General features: G+C 47.8%; 3 protein-coding genes across 4 annotated transcripts in view; 2 read left to right on the top strand and 1 right to left on the bottom strand.

The window, feature by feature from the left end:
• irf10 (interferon regulatory factor 10) overlaps positions 1-6,069 on the top strand; it is a 6,111-nt gene extending 42 nt beyond the window's left edge. The window contains exons 1-9 of one of the 2 annotated variants that reach the window (XM_083674693.1): positions 1-38; positions 241-415; positions 1,337-1,526; positions 1,799-1,884; positions 2,208-2,286; positions 2,406-2,549; positions 4,245-4,631; positions 4,865-4,983; positions 5,224-6,069. The exon at positions 1-38 is cut by the window's left edge and continues 42 nt beyond it. In XM_083674693.1, the coding sequence (XP_083530819.1) occupies positions 25-38; positions 241-415; positions 1,337-1,526; positions 1,799-1,884; positions 2,208-2,286; positions 2,406-2,549; positions 4,245-4,631; positions 4,865-4,983; positions 5,224-5,355 (1,326 nt within the window). In that variant the 5' untranslated portion in view covers positions 1-24 and the 3' untranslated portion in view covers positions 5,356-6,069. Of the gene's footprint in view, positions 51-240; positions 416-1,336; positions 1,527-1,798; positions 1,885-2,207; positions 2,287-2,405; positions 2,550-4,244; positions 4,632-4,864; positions 4,984-5,223 lie in introns of both variants that reach the window. The other variant, XM_083674694.1, reaches the window with a different exon arrangement.
• Positions 6,070-6,168: 99 nt separating this feature from the next.
• Positions 6,169-10,333, bottom strand: LOC310808064 (uncharacterized protein). The gene is made up of 3 exons (XM_083674765.1): positions 9,133-10,333; positions 8,515-9,090; positions 6,169-7,999 (listed from the first exon to the last, which is right to left on the bottom strand). Exons 1-3 carry the CDS (start codon positions 10,210-10,212, stop codon positions 7,526-7,528), a joined length of 2,130 nt encoding a protein of 709 aa, XP_083530891.1. The 5' UTR covers positions 10,213-10,333; the 3' UTR covers positions 6,169-7,525.
• Positions 10,334-13,891: 3,558 nt separating this feature from the next.
• The window catches only part of LOC310808063 (uncharacterized protein), a gene marked incomplete at its 5' end in the record, with an annotated part of 44,975 nt that continues 43,866 nt past the window's right edge, over positions 13,892-15,000 (top strand). Inside the window, one exon of the mRNA XM_083674764.1 lies at positions 13,892-14,051. Coding sequence (XP_083530890.1) covers positions 13,892-14,051 — 160 coding nt within the window. The remainder of the gene's footprint in view (positions 14,052-15,000) is intronic.

Here is a 15,000-nt window from a genome sequence, read left to right as displayed (position 1 = left end):
TTATTCTCGAATTTGTTTCATTTGATGAAAAAAAAGAGGTAGAACATAACGTTAGAAAATATCATTACCTTTCATTTATTTTTCAGTTGTGTTTTTGTTTGTGATAGGGATAACATCAAATAATACTGTAATTGCATGTTGAACGTGAATAGTGGTCATTTTGGTCGACACACCATCAACACTAAACTTGAGAATCTATAGCAATTTGAGGGTATTATAAAATTGCCTATGTATCTTAAGGATGGAAGCGAGAAGCAAGAACATGCGCCTGAAAGAGTGGCTAATTGCCCAGGTAGACAGCGGCAAATACGCAGGTCTGAGCTGGGAGAAAGAAGACAAAAGTATGTTCAGGATCCCATGGAAGCACGCAGCCAAACAGGATTATAGACAGAACGAAGACGCCGCGCTTTTCAAGGTTAGAGTGAAGGCTAAAGTTATTTTTGTGTATGTATTACCTTTATATAGTATTAGGATACATCATTAAAGGGATTATCTGGGATTGTTGCATACATGTTTGGATCTTTAGTTCATGATATACAGTACCAGTCAAAGGTTTGGACACAAACTTGCCGAGAGTGTGCAAAGCTGTCATCAAAGCAAAAGGTGGCTACTTTGAAGAATCTAAAATATAAAACATATTCTGGTTTGTTTAACACTTTTTTGTTTACTACATAATTCCATATGTGTTCCTTCATAGTTTTGACGTCTTCAATATTAATCTACAACGTAGAAAATAATAAAAAATAAAGAAAAACCATTGAATGAGAAGGTGTGTCCAAACTTTTGACTGGTACTGTATAGTCATTGATTCTTGAAGAATACAACTTATAAATGCTTCATGAGCTTTTTTGCAAACAATGTAATTGTAAACACACACTGTATAACTTCATTTAGTGCCATGTTATTATGCAATCATATTCAGCATCATCATCATTCATCAACCTCAGTCATGTGTTGCCGGTAGAGATGTTCCTTGTAATATATCGCAAAGTATTATATCAAGTTAGAATAAGTGTAATCGATGCATTGAGCTACTTTGTTTAATTTGCCCATCAGTGCATTCAGCTCAGGCTAACACTCAAGCGTGATATCTCACTATACTGACCATGTCCTATTGTCAATTCATTGTCCAATGACAGCAATGTTTTTATTTAGTGAATCGTTTATTTAGTTTTATTTTGTGTAATTCAGTGTAGTGTGTGTGTGTGTGTGTGTGTGTGTGTGTGTGTGTGTGTGTGTGTGTTTGGATGCGACTGTGACGAAGGGAAAGGGATTCTTAAGTGGAAAAGAAACTTGGCTACAGGTGCTCTGAAAACGTGGTTTTTCTCCCCACCAGGCATGGGCCATGTATAAAGGGAAGTATCGGGAGGGGAGGGACAGGGCAGATCCGACCACGTGGAAGACCCGTCTCCGCTGTGCCCTGAATAAGAGCACAGACTTCCAGGAGGTCCCCGAGCGCAGTCAGCTGGACCTCTCAGAGCCCTACAAGGTCTATTGCATCCAGAAAGAGACAGGCAGGGCTACAGGTACAAATTCTCCTCTCCTCTCCTCTCTTCTCCTTTCCTCCCTTCTCCTTTCCTCTCCTCCCTTATCTTCTCAGCTCCTCTCCTCTCCTCTCCTCTTAACCCCGTCCCTCTCCTCTCCTCTCCTCTCCTCTCCTCTCCTCTCCTCTCCTCTCCTCTCCTCTCCTCTCCTCTCCTCTCAACCCCGTCCCTCTCCTCTCATCTTATTTCTTAGACCTTCTGTCTCTTTCCCGCCATCAATCACTTTTCCTACCTCTTTCTCTTCCATCTCTCAGAGTCTCCTCAAGCTGAGAGTCCGGTGGTCATCCAAACTAGCCAATCCAGTGCCCCCCTGAGAAACGCAGCATACCTCCACCCACAGGTAATACGTCCGTACACCAACCATGGTCTGACTGCAACCTAACCGCAACCTAAACTTACCCAAAAAATTTCTCAGTCTGTGCCACCTGAAATGACCTGCACACTGAAAAGCCTCTCCTCACTGTAAATATACAACATTGACATTAGAATCTAAGGAAAATAACAGCTCAGATGTGTGACAGGTTTGTCCATGCTGCCACCCACATGCCAAAGCCTGTAACAACACGTTTTTTGTAGAGCTTTGTAGTCGTAACACTTTTATGTTTACATAGATTTATGTTTATGTTCCTGCATTCAATTAATAAAAGCTCCTTGATTTCTAAGGCAGTAGAAGGCAGTCTGCTCCCTCAGCTGGGCTCTCATTGTGAATCGGAGGAGGGAAATGGAGCTGTGAGACCCAATGGTCAGTATCACACGCACGCACACACACACACACACACGCACACAAACATGCACACACACGGCTGGATGTGAAATTCCTGTAGCCTGACATTGTGTCTGTGTGGCTTCTCTCCTCCCTAGAGGGTGTGGTGGCAGTGAGGGAACACCCGTACTACTGTTTGAATGCGGGCCCCCCCCGCGGTGACAGCTCTGCTCCCCCCGCCCTCTCCCTCTCCCTCCCCCTCCCCCTCCCCCTCCTCTTCAGCCCCACCCTGCAGATCTCTGGTAAGATCAGCTACAGTACAAAGTACCTCTCTCTCACACACCCATGTACCAGAAGAGGCTCTGAGATCACTGGAATAGAAAAGCTATTGAAATACCTTATGTAGTACAGTGCATTCGGAAAAGTATTCAGACCCCTTCACTTTTTCCACAGTTTGTTATGTTACAGCCTTATTCTAAAATTTCCCTCATCAATCTACACACAATACCCCATAATAACAAAGCCAAAACAGGTTTTTAGAAATGTTTGCTAATTTATTCAAAATAAAAAACTGAAATATCACCTTATACATAAGTATTCACACCCTTTACTCAGTACTTTGTTGAAGCACCTTTGGCGATTTAGTGATTATAGCCTCAAGTCTTCTTGGGTATGACGCTACAAGCTTGGCGTACCTGTATTTGGGGAGTGTCTCACATTCTTCTCTGCAGATCCTCTCAAGCTCTGTCAGGTTGGATGGGGAGCGTCAGTGCACAGCTATTTTCAGGTCTCTCCAGAGATTGGGTTCAATCGGGTTCAAGTCCGGACTCTGGCTGGGCCACTCAAGCACATTCAGAGACTTGTCCCGAAGCCACTCCTGCGTTGTCTTGGCTGTGTGCTTAGGGTCGTTGTGCTGTTGGAAGGTGGACCTTTGCCCCAGTCTGAGGTCCTGAGCGCTCTGGAGCAGGTTTTCATCAAGGATCTCTTTGTACTTTGCTCCGTTCATCTTTCCCTCCATCCTGACTAGTCTCCCAGTCCCTGCCGCTGAAAAACATCCCCACAGCATGATGCTGCCACCACCATGCTTCACCGTAGGGATGGTATTGGCCAGGTGATGAGCGGTGCCTGGTTTCCTCCAGACGTGAGGCTTGTCATTCAGGCCAAAGAGTTCAATCTTGGTTTTGTCAGACCATAGAATCTTGTTTCTCATGGTCTGAGAGTTGTTTAGGTGCCTTTTGGCAAACTCCATGCAGGCTGTCATGTGCTTTTTACTGAGGAGTGGCTTCCGTCTGACCACTCTACCATAAAGGCCTGTTTGGTGGAGTCCTGCAGAGATGGTTGTCCTTCTGGAAGTTTCTTCCATCTCCACAGAGGAACTCTGGAGTTCCAAACTTCTTCCATTTAAGAATGATGGAGGCTACTGTGTTCTTGGAGACCTTCAATACTGCAAAAAAAAAATGTGTACCCTTCCCCAGATCTATGCCTCGACATAGTCTTGGAGGTCTACGGACAATTCATTTGACCTCATGGCCTGGTTTTTGCTCTGACATGCTTTCCAAATCATATCCATATCAGTTGAATTTACCACAGGTGGACTCCAATCAAGTCGTAGAAACATCTCAAGGATGAGCAATGGAAACAGGATGCACCTGAGCTCAATTTTGAGTGTCATAGCAAAGGGTCTGAATACTATATCACTAAATGTGATATTTCAGTTTTTTATTTTTAATAAATTAGCAAACATTTCTAAAAATCTGTTTAAACCTGCATTTTCATTATGGGGTATTGTGTAGATTAATGAGGAAAAAAAATAGTTGAATCCATTTTAGAATAAGGCTGTAACATAACAAAATGTGGAAAAAGTTAAGGGGTCTGAATACTTTTTGAATGCACTGTCAACTGAATGACTATGCTTTACAAGGTGTGTGTGTGTGTGTGTGTGTGTGTGTGTGTGTGTGTGTGTGTGTGTGTGTGTGTGTGTGTGTGTGTTCGCTCAGATTTCCGCGTGCAGGTGCGTCTGTTCTACCAGGGCCAGCTGGTCGTAGATGTCACCACCAGCACTCCGGAGGGCTGTTTCATCCTCCAGGGCCACGTCCCTCTGGGGAACGAGCGTATCTATGGACCCTGCACCACCCAGCAGGTCTCCTTCCCACCCCCAGGGGTGCTCACCCTGCCCCCTGGCATCGCTGAGGCCATGGGCCGCCTCCTGGCCCACCTGGAGAAGGGCGTCCTGGTGTGGGTGGCCCCAGACGGGGTGTTCATCAAGCGTTTCTGTCAGGGCCGGGTGTACTGGAGTGGCCCTCTCGCCCAGCACAGAGACAGGCCCAACAAACTGGACCGCGAGAGGACCTGCAGGCTGCTGGATACACCCATATTTCTGAAGGGTAGGACTGGCCGTGTGTGTGTGTGTGTGTGTATGTGTGTGTGTGTGTGTGTGTGTGTGTGCGTGTGTATGTGTGGAGGAAATGGGGTGTGTGTGGGTTAGGGTTACTCTTAAGAGTGGTGGTGGTAAAGAGATATTAGTTTTGGAGGTTAAATACATCATTGGGAACAACATTTTTTCCTTCAAACAAAGATGTGAGATGTGTTGAATCCATCTCTGCCTCCGTCCCCACAGAGCTCCAGGACTATCTCCAAGGGGAGGGACCCCAACCTCGCTTTGAGATTGACCTCTGTTTTGGAGAGGAGTTTCCAGACTCCAGCCAACGGAAGACTAGGAAGCTGATCATGGCACAGGTGGGTGATGGGGTGTGACTAGGGGTTTGGGGTCAGAGGTTATGGTTACCCCTGAAGCTGACACTGAACCTTTAATCTCTAGTAGTCCCATATGTATATAAAAATGTTAACATATCTTTCTCTGTCAGTAGAGATCCAGACTGCAGGTATTTCAGTCACCAGCAGGGGTCCTCATAAGCACAGTTATCAATGCTAACAGCTATCAATGCTATCCTCTGTGTGTTGTGTTGTGTTGGGTAGGTGGTACCCTTGTTCGCTGTAGACCTGCTGCAGAGGTTCCAGAGGGTGGAGACAGAGGAGAGCCCTCGTCTTCACACCATCAACACCCTGGGGGAGAAGGGGAGCCAGCCACATCCTCTTCCCCAGACATGAGGAGCCCTAGTCAGCTACAGCAACCACCCAGACCCCCTCCCAGCATAACCAGCCACTAGCAGTGACTTACCCTCCGACATGACATACCTCCTCATTTACCTAAAACGGTTTGTGCATTTACTAATGTATAATGTGAAGTATTGAAGCAATTATCTCTTAAAGGGCCAATCTGGGATTGGTACATCAATTTTTTGACTTTTTAATTTATGATATACAGTAATGAATAATATAATATGAATGCTTCACAAGTTTACAGTAGTTCAACTGTCTTACCCCATCAGGTCCGAAAATATAATCTTGTTTTACTCCACTGTTTGTAAACAATGTCATTGTAAACAAACACTGTGTAGCTTCAAAACATGGGTAAAACTATAATTTTTTTATCTCATGGATGGTCAGTCTTTGCATCCATAACTCTGTCTATGAATTTGAAAGTAATTACATTTCTCCAGCCCCATCCTTCAGCTGTTTCCCAAAAGAAGTGGTGGTTTGACCCCTTTGTTATTGTTCGAATCCCAGATTGCCCCTTTAATCAACATTTACTGTGTGTGTGTGTGTGTGTGCTACTGTTTGCAGCACGAGCCGAGTGAACATAGTGAGTGTAGCAGAATGTGATTTGTCAAATTAAAACAACCCTGTAGATCTGCCTCTCTCCTATAATTGAATCGTTGGAATATTGCATGGTGTTAATTAAACAATTGTTGATGAAAGAAATACTTGACTTTAACTCATTATTACTCATTTCAGCACAAGATGTTGGTCATGTCGTACAACCATTCAACATACAGCACAAGGAAGAAAATCACCTCCCCATTTAAATCTATAAAGCTTTTTTTTTTAATTATTTCTAGCGAACATCATATAACAGATTCACAATTTTAAAAATATACAATTTTTATAGCTATAACATTTACAAAGAAAAAAAAAAAAAAACAGTAAGGTTTTTTGTTTTTTGAAGAACAAAAAACAACAACAAAAAAAAAACTTGAAAAAAAGTTCACTAAAGTGAGAGAGTGTGCTGAATCAGAAGAGATACCCGTATCTGAGTTTAAAATACTTTCATCGTTTTCCCTGCGCTCAGACATATACAGTACATGAACAAAAGAAACAGGAACAGAAGCGTACAGTACAAAGGGGTCCAGTGGATTCACAAAGCATCATGTTCCAATGTGTTATTAGCACCAATACTCTCCTGCCATCTTTTTTTTTCTCCCTTTCTTTCTTTTTTTTCTATCTATCTATCTTTTTTTTTTTTTTTTTTTTTTTTTTAAATGGAAAAACACCATCAGTGTTGAGGCGAGATGGCGTGCACCAGACCTGTCTGTGTGGGTGGGGATTGTCTGTTACGCAATTTTCATTAGTGTTTTTCCCTTTTCAGAGCTAATGTTAAGAACATATTGGAGGGTAATGCCTTAGCGAACGAGCGTTTGACACGACCCCCCCCCAGTCATGAGAATAAAAGGCGAAGAGTTGCTGATACATTCACCTTGCTTACCCCAGACCCACAGTCAGACATCGGCTCAGAAGCAAGAAAAATTTAAAACTGAAAAAACGCATTACGAAAGTGACAATCCGAGAATTTGCATTAAATCTGTTTAGCATATTTATATAACATCTGTAATGTAATATATAGTCATATATTTATTCATATATATATATATATATATATATATATATATATATATATATGCACTTCTTCAATAGAGTTTACTTTCATAACACTGATTGAAAATCGATACCCTGCAGAAAACACTGTCAGTAAGTAGGCGTGTGGGACAACCATTACAAAAACAGAGTGAACACAGACAAGTGCTTGATTGTCTCACTTACATGTCTCCCTGTCACTTGAGAGTTCTCCCGAAAGTTCTTCAACTGCCACTCCCTTTTCACACTGTGCCGCGCAGGGAGAGAGAGAAGGAGGGAGGCTGAGGGAGGCTGAGGGAGGCTGAGGGAGGCTGAGGGAGAGGTGGGCCCAGGTGGGCAGCAGTTTAGACACCCGTAACTTGAGTTTTCTGTTTTCTTTCCTGCAACCCTGCCTTGAGGTCTCTCCGCTGTGTGTCTAGGTGGGTGCAATAGAGACAAGGAGGGTGTGTGTGTGTGTGTGTGTGTGTGTGTGTGTGTGTGTGTGTGTGTGTGTGTGTGTGTGTTTGTATGTATCTGTAGGTGCACTCTACTGCATCTTCCTCTGCTTGGAGCTGTGAGGTAAATCTGGAAGGGGGTTGTCAGTCATGTTGGGGGGGAGGTCAGGGGCGGACCACCGCCTCTTGCGTGGGCGTGGCTGCTCCAGGGGGGCGGGGGGGTCTGCAGGGGAGGCAGGAGGGGCGAGAGCGGGAGACGTGTGAGGAAGAGGAGGAGGCGGGAGAGGAAGAGGAGGAGGTGGGGGAGGAGGTGGCATCTCCTCCCTTTGTGTTCTGGACTCTGCCCCGGCCACGGCTCCGGCCCGGGTGTGCGTGCGTTGGGCCCTGGGGGCTGTGCGTGTGTGTGTGCGGGGTGTGTTTGTGGGTGTGAGGGCCAGGCAGATGTCCCCCTCGGTGAGCTGCCGGCAGGGCAGGCCGTAGAGCTGGCCGGTTCTCTGTGGACAGCAGGAAGACCAGCCGCGGTCCCGGACAAAGAACGGGTACTCCACCAGAACCGTCAGTAACTCCTGAGGAGACACAACCATTACCACTACTACCATTACCACTACTACTACTACTACTACACATAACTGTTTGGACATTTACCCCAACCAAATAATGGTGTAAAATCCTGTTAGAAAGTTGTGCTAGAAATCAATTATCAATCAATCCTCACTTCTTCTGAATTGATAACATTTGAAATCAAATTGACACCTTCTCTGATTTACTCACACATATTAAGGCACTCCCCAGGAAAACTCTTGACGTATAAAAGTAACTCCAAGGTTTTTAATTCTTATACTTCTTCAAATTAGATGCAATATTACATCCATTCAGACATTGTGTAAAACAACTAATTAAACTCTGCAATCTCTTCTAAAGATTACAATCAGATGGGTGTAGACATACTAGGCAATATTTAAAATGTTTCATCCAATCACTGAAATAGAGAAAATAGAAAGAGATAAAAACAAGAACAACCACAGATGAAACCACCGGTGACTGAACTGCTGCGGAGTACCTAGACGTGGTGGATCCTCACCTGAGTGTTGCGGTCGGTAAGCAGGATCTGTAGGTGGTTGAAACCGTGTGTGTTGCTAGGGGCGATGAGCAGCACGGTACAGGTGGTCAGGTGGACCTCTCGCGACGTGTCGGCGCTCCGCAGGAAGTCCTCCGTCCGTAGCTCCTCCACCCTCTTCAGCCTCCCTCCCGACAGCTCGATCAGAGAGCCCTTGGCAAAGTGAGGTAGGAGTGCGGAGGGGTGTCCGTGGGGGTGGGGCGTGGCGGGGGGCGAGGCGTGGGAACGCACGTACTGCCCAGGAGAGAGTTCCCTGTCTCTGTCTCTTTCTCTTTCTCTTTCGCTGTCTCTCTCCCGCTCTCTGTCTTGTTCTCGGTCCCTCTCTCTTTCTCTTTCTCTTTCTCTGTCTCGTTCTCTCTCTCTGTCTCTCGCTCGGTCTCTCTCTCTGTCTCTCTGGGGCCCGTGGCTGTTGGGGGGCCCCTGGGGAGAGTGCTGTAAGGTCCTCAGGTTGTGGGCTCCAGGCCCAGGGTCCCTGAGCAGGCTGTACAGGGGTGTGCCTGAGGGGCTGTAGAGGGGGTAGGCCTGGGTCTGGGTCTGGGCCTGGGCCTGGGCTTGGGCCTGGGCCTGGGCCTGGACCTGGGCCTGGGCCTGGGCCTGGGCCTGGCTCTGCTGCAGGGGGGAGTATCCAGACCCCAGTGAGTAGTAGATCTGGGCCTCTGGCGAGTCCAGCACTGGCCCTCTGCCTGCCCGGGGATCTACCCCGTGGGACTGGGGGCTGGTGGGGATCAGATTGGGGGAGGTCTTGGCCGTCCCTCGGGGGTCCCTGTCCTGCAGAGAGGAATGTGAGTCAGGGCCCTCCTGAGTTCGGGAATCTCTGAAAAACGACCCTCCCGTCTGGGGACGGCCAGTTGGATCCCCCTGGTACCTCCGCCTGCCATTGGCATGGGAACCATGAAGACCGCTCTCCAGCCTGGCTCTGCCGCTGTCATTCCCATACTCTCCAGAGGGGGGCGTCCTGGAGGCAGAGGCAGTCCTGCTGCTCAGCCCATCCAGCCCGTTGGGCCTCTTCCCAAGGTATCTGTGTCTGCCCTCAGCCAGGGGGGAGTCGGGGGGGTAGAGGGGAGCCTGGCTGAACAGGTGAGAGGGGGAGTAGAGGGAGGAGGTGTAGTCCCGTCTGCTTGTGTTATAATAGGACCACATCTCCCTGGAGTCAGCTGGATAGGGGCTCTTAAAGGGGGAGGAGGAGGAGGATGAGGAGGACAAAGAGGGGGAGGGCGGTAGGGTGAGGGGGACCTCTCCTCTGAGCCACCTGGAGTGATGGGGGACGGGGGAGGGGAGGGAGGGAAGGGAGGGGAGGGAGGTGAGAGGCTCGTCTCTCCATGAGGGGGAGCCGGACCCTCTCCTCTCCCCCACCTGGCCTGGGGTAGGCCAAGGGTAGGCCAGGTGCCAGGGGGACAGGGGCAGGGGGACACTCGGGCCTGGGGCAGGTGCGGGGGCAGGTAGGGGCGGCGGGGAGGGGAGGAAGTGGGGGTTCGTCAAAGCCCCGTCGCCGGTCTCCCTGCCCCCCTCCCCCCTCCCTGCGGCTGCGGCGATGGGCCGGGTCCTGAGGGGTGCGGGCGGTTTGAACTCGTCCAGGGGGAGTTGCTGGTCTGCCGAGCCCTGCCGGGACTCCCTCTTCTTGGGGGGTAGGCACTCTTTGCCGCGGTCGGGGCTGGGATTCATGGATGGGCTCCGGCGGCTACAGGGGCCCCCTGTGTGTGGGCGCAGGCTAGGTCACATGGGCCTCACGGGAGAATGAGGGGCGCAGAGAGAGGGGTGGGCCTTTACACGGCATCACTGTCAGATCACTGCTGACCTCCCAGCACTGAACCACCACTCACCTACAAACAGAGAGAGAGAGGGAGTTGAGTGGAGTGGAGTGGAGTGGAGAGAGATAGGAGAGAGAGAGGGAGAGAGAGGGAGTGGAGAGAGATAGGAGAGAGAGAGGGAGAGAGAGGGAGTGGAGAGAAGGGGGCGAAAGAGAGAGGGAGTGGAAAGAGATAGAGAGGGAGTGGAAAGCAAGAGAAACACATGTGATGGAGGGATACGACAGAGAGAGAGAAGAAGTAAGGGGCACAACAGAGAGAGGGAGAAAGAGAAAGAGAGGGAGAGACAGGGAGAGAAGGGAGGAAGACGGACGGAGCCAGGGGAGGGGGAGAGAGAGAGAGAGAGAGAGAGAGAGAGAGAGAGAGAGAGAGAGAGTGAAGTGTGAACATTGCAGAGTGAAATCTGGACAGTCTGTCAGCCCTAGCTGTCAGTAGTTCTCAGGAGTTAGCAGACAGTCTGCTCTGATACACACAAACAAACACGCCACCTCAGATATAGCCTGAAGTCAGGCCAGCACAACTGTGATAGACGGACATATTTAGCCTCAACTACACGCCTCAGAATCAGAGTCTAAACACCTGGATATGTAGTCAAATGTATGATTGCTGTAGATAATTAGTCATTAAAAATGCAGCTTGCATTGGAACTGAAACTACCCAACTGACTAGTCTCATTCAAGCACATGAACTCCCACAAGTGTTCTAAAAATACGCTGCATATTTTGCGAACAGGGCAGTTCGGAGGCAGTGCAGTAAAGATGTGAAAACACGTATGCACACACTCACAACGGGAGACTTTTCATCTCTCTCTCTCTGAGGATGGGATATGTAGATGTTTTTTTGTATCGTATTTAGTGAACCACCTCCTTCACACCCCTGAGGGGTGTTCTCTATGTCCTATTTACTACTGCACAAATGCACGCACGCACACACACACACACACACACACACACACACACACACACACACACACACACACACACACACACACACACACACACACACACAAGGCCCCTCAGGCTGCAATGACTCTTGTCTAACTCCCCCAGCGATGGCCAGGGCTGGTCACCACCCACCCTAAGCTGACAGAGGAGCTGTTGATATGACCGCAAGGGGGATGGTTTGTATGAGTGCGTGTGTGTGTGTGTGTGTGTGTGTTGCTACATTGTAAATGTGTGTCACACAGGCCTGTGTATATACAGTATGTGAGTATTTGTGTATTGATATTTTCAGGGTGTGTGTATGCGTGTGTTTGTGTGTGCGTGTGTGTGTGTGTGTGTGTGTGTGTGTGTCGTGGGCCTATTAGTCAGAGCTGAGCAGCCTTGTTTCATTCAGAGCACAGTGCGGGGGAGTTCCTCTAATTCTCCTCCAAACGTTCTAAATGAGCTGCTTTGATGTGATGGCTGCCGCACTGCCAGCACAGCTGTTCTCCCCCCCCCCCCCCGCCCCCCGCCACTGTCTCTATCGCCGGCCGGCCGCCCGCCCGCCTGCCCGCCCGCCCGCCCGCCGCCCTGCCACTCACGGCTCACCCGCACGCCTGTCTGCCCCGAGTGAACTCTGCCAACTTACCGCGCCTCGCTACCGAGTCACACCGTCGCCATGGAAACTGTCTGAATCCACGAGTCCACACTAAGTAGAGAGGTTACACCGGGATACACAGGAGAGAGGCGGGCAGAACCTGTCACTCGTCAACTCACACAAAGTCCCGAAAAAGAATAGGTGTTGGAGCCGGGGCTGATCGCTGGGCCGTCTCTGCGGAGACACTGTCTGGTTCAATGTCAATCAATCAGTGTGTATGGATGAGGGAGGTATCCTGTCTCAGAGTGTCCCTGAGTGGAGGGCGGTGGTGTGATGCAGCCCGTAGCTGGACCAGGGGCCGGGGGGGTGGGGGTGGGGGGGGTATATATTTGATCTCCTTGAGACTAGCCTGGATAGACAACCGTTCAATGGAAAACTCGAATGTGCAAATTCAACTGCTGTTGGTTCCCCCAACCTGATCTTCTCACCAGCGTATCATAAATGCATGTGATCATAACCCATCTGAGGAGTGGTGATCTTCTGAACACTCAGATCAATATTAGAAAATGTAAACTTTGAATCAATTTTGCAATCAAAATCATATTTGTAATGAAATTTGAATGGATTTGAACTTTTTTTTTGTTTCCTTTGACTCAAACAGATCATAACTGAGTCATATCACCTTCCGATGACACAAGTTATAGTTGTGATTCACCAATGTCACTTGTCATCAATGCAACCCTCCTGGAATAACCATATTTCTCCTGTGCAGCGTGATAATCTCAATGGTCCAACAAACATGACTGAAACTTAACATCTGGATGAGAATCGTATTAAAAAGCTGCCTGACTGTCTTGTACAGTAAGTCCTTCCCCATAATTAAATATGAATACAAAAAATTGCTGAAAAAACGAAACTGACATTCTATTGGTCCCATCAATATTGCAAAGTAAACATATACCATGTTGATTCTGTGTGTACTGTACCTTAGCAAAACCCATAACTCTAACAAACCCAAAATAACACCTGTGCCAGCTAATCCTATCAACCTGACCCCAGGAGATGCCAAGTTGCTTCCAGTGGACTTGATAGGCATCCAGCAGAAGGGTGGTAGGAATTTAATTTTGGACGGCTTTGATGCTCTCTGAGGAGAGCCTTTAGAAATTCACCCAGAAAAGCGGCACTCCCACACAGAGGAGATGTAGAGGCTCACAGCAACATCTTATCTCCCTGTAGTGAGGTTGGAGCTTTCACAAAAACATTGCAGTGATCTTGATATAACATTGTGTAACATCCACAGCCCAGTCAGAGACTCCCTCATTAGAATAACCAAGTAATGAATTCATCCATTAAGATTATCTTCAAAGTACTACACATTAGCAAGTCTGTTTACGAACCCATACATCCTGCACAATTAATTTAAAAAAATGAACCTACATGAGTTTCAATCCATACAATTCTATGAAAGTTCTTAATTTGAAAAGCTGAAGAACATTTGAAGACACTTTTGATCATTTTCATTTAATGTTTTCCTGATAATACAAATGAACAATGTATGATATCAAATAATAATCCTGTAATAACATTTCTGACATTCTTATCAACAGTTTTGATGTCACTTTGTGTGACACATGTCTTAAAGAGTTTTGAGAAGCCTTCCCGCCTCCTCCTGATTACAAACTGTATTTCACCGTAACTAGTGTCCTGCTTCAGAGTCACGCAATCCTCCCATTCAACTTTTGACCACAAAGAGCAGCAAAATGACTCATACACTATTTCACAATAACAAAAAACACTACTACTTCAACAGGTATGAATAATACTCCAGACTAGCCTACTACACAGACTCGTCTCTGAAACAGCCACCCTCCAGTCAACAAACACTCATTACAAATGTCATGCAAACAGAGCAGTTTGAGAAGATGAGAGCAGACAGGTTTTTGTTGTGTTATAGATCTGATGTCCAGTAACTGACCTTAGTGTGGGATGAACAGATGTCCAAGTGTATGCAGCCATTCATGCTACAGCCCTCCTCCTCCTGGCCCCCAGGACTGGAACTCCCCGAGGGTCAGCCCCCTCCCAGCTCCCTAATGTACTGTCCCTCCCCAGCACCCAGCTCCAACAACAACACCAGCAGCAGCTACCAGCTACCAGCTACACAGCCACACTCTGATCTGTGTACGTGAGAAATAGCACCAGAAAGCCCACCAAACTGAAGAAAAACACTGAGAAGCTGCGAGCCTGTGTGTGTTAGTGTGTAAATGTGTGTGTGTGAGAGAGAGGCAGAGCATGTGTGAGAGTGTGTGTGTGTGTGTGTGCGCGTGTGTGAGTGTGTGCGTGTGTGTGCGTGTGCATGCGCACCTGCCTGAGACTGTGTGTTTGTGTGTGTATAGGGCTGAGGAAATGAGTAATATCAAGCAGTGAGAAGCATGTCTGCTATGCAGTGCCACATAAGCAGACCAGTTGCTGCTACCGCCCACTCGCCTTACTCACTGTGAAAGGGATGGACACACACACACACACACACACACACACACACACACACACACACACACACACACACACACAAATGTACTGTATTTCAGGCACACTCTTATCAACGTACGTGTTGCTAATGTATGTATGGTATGATCCTGTGTACACATTCTTAATCCTCTCACACTTAATACTGGCCACAAGTATCTGTCTTCAAAAAGCAAGAGTGGGTGATAAGAAAGAGAGGAAGAGAGGGAGGAGAGGTAGAGAGACAGTTGATGAGTGTGGCAATGAGAGACAGGGAGGGACGTGGGGGAAGCTCATCCCACACATACTCTCAGACCCAGGCTTCTGCTGCTGCCTCTGACTCAAAGCTAAACCTCACATGCATCACACACACACACACACACACACACACACACACACACACACACACACACACACACACACACACATACACACACACACACATACACACACACATGCGCGCGCGCACACACACGCACACACACATACACACACACGCACAGGGCCTAGAGGAATGCTTTGTGAAGATACAGTTCAATGATTCAACCCATGAGACCGGGGCATTGTGATGGCAGTGATCGATGGGGATGGCTCAGTCAGTATGCCTGAGTTGATACACCAGCCG

The sequence above is a fragment of the Argentina silus genome, assembly GCF_951799395.1.
Source record: "Argentina silus genome assembly, chromosome: 8".
Classification (NCBI taxonomy): Eukaryota; Metazoa; Chordata; class Actinopteri; order Argentiniformes; family Argentinidae; genus Argentina; species Argentina silus.
This window is presented reverse-complemented; position numbering and strand designations above follow the sequence as displayed.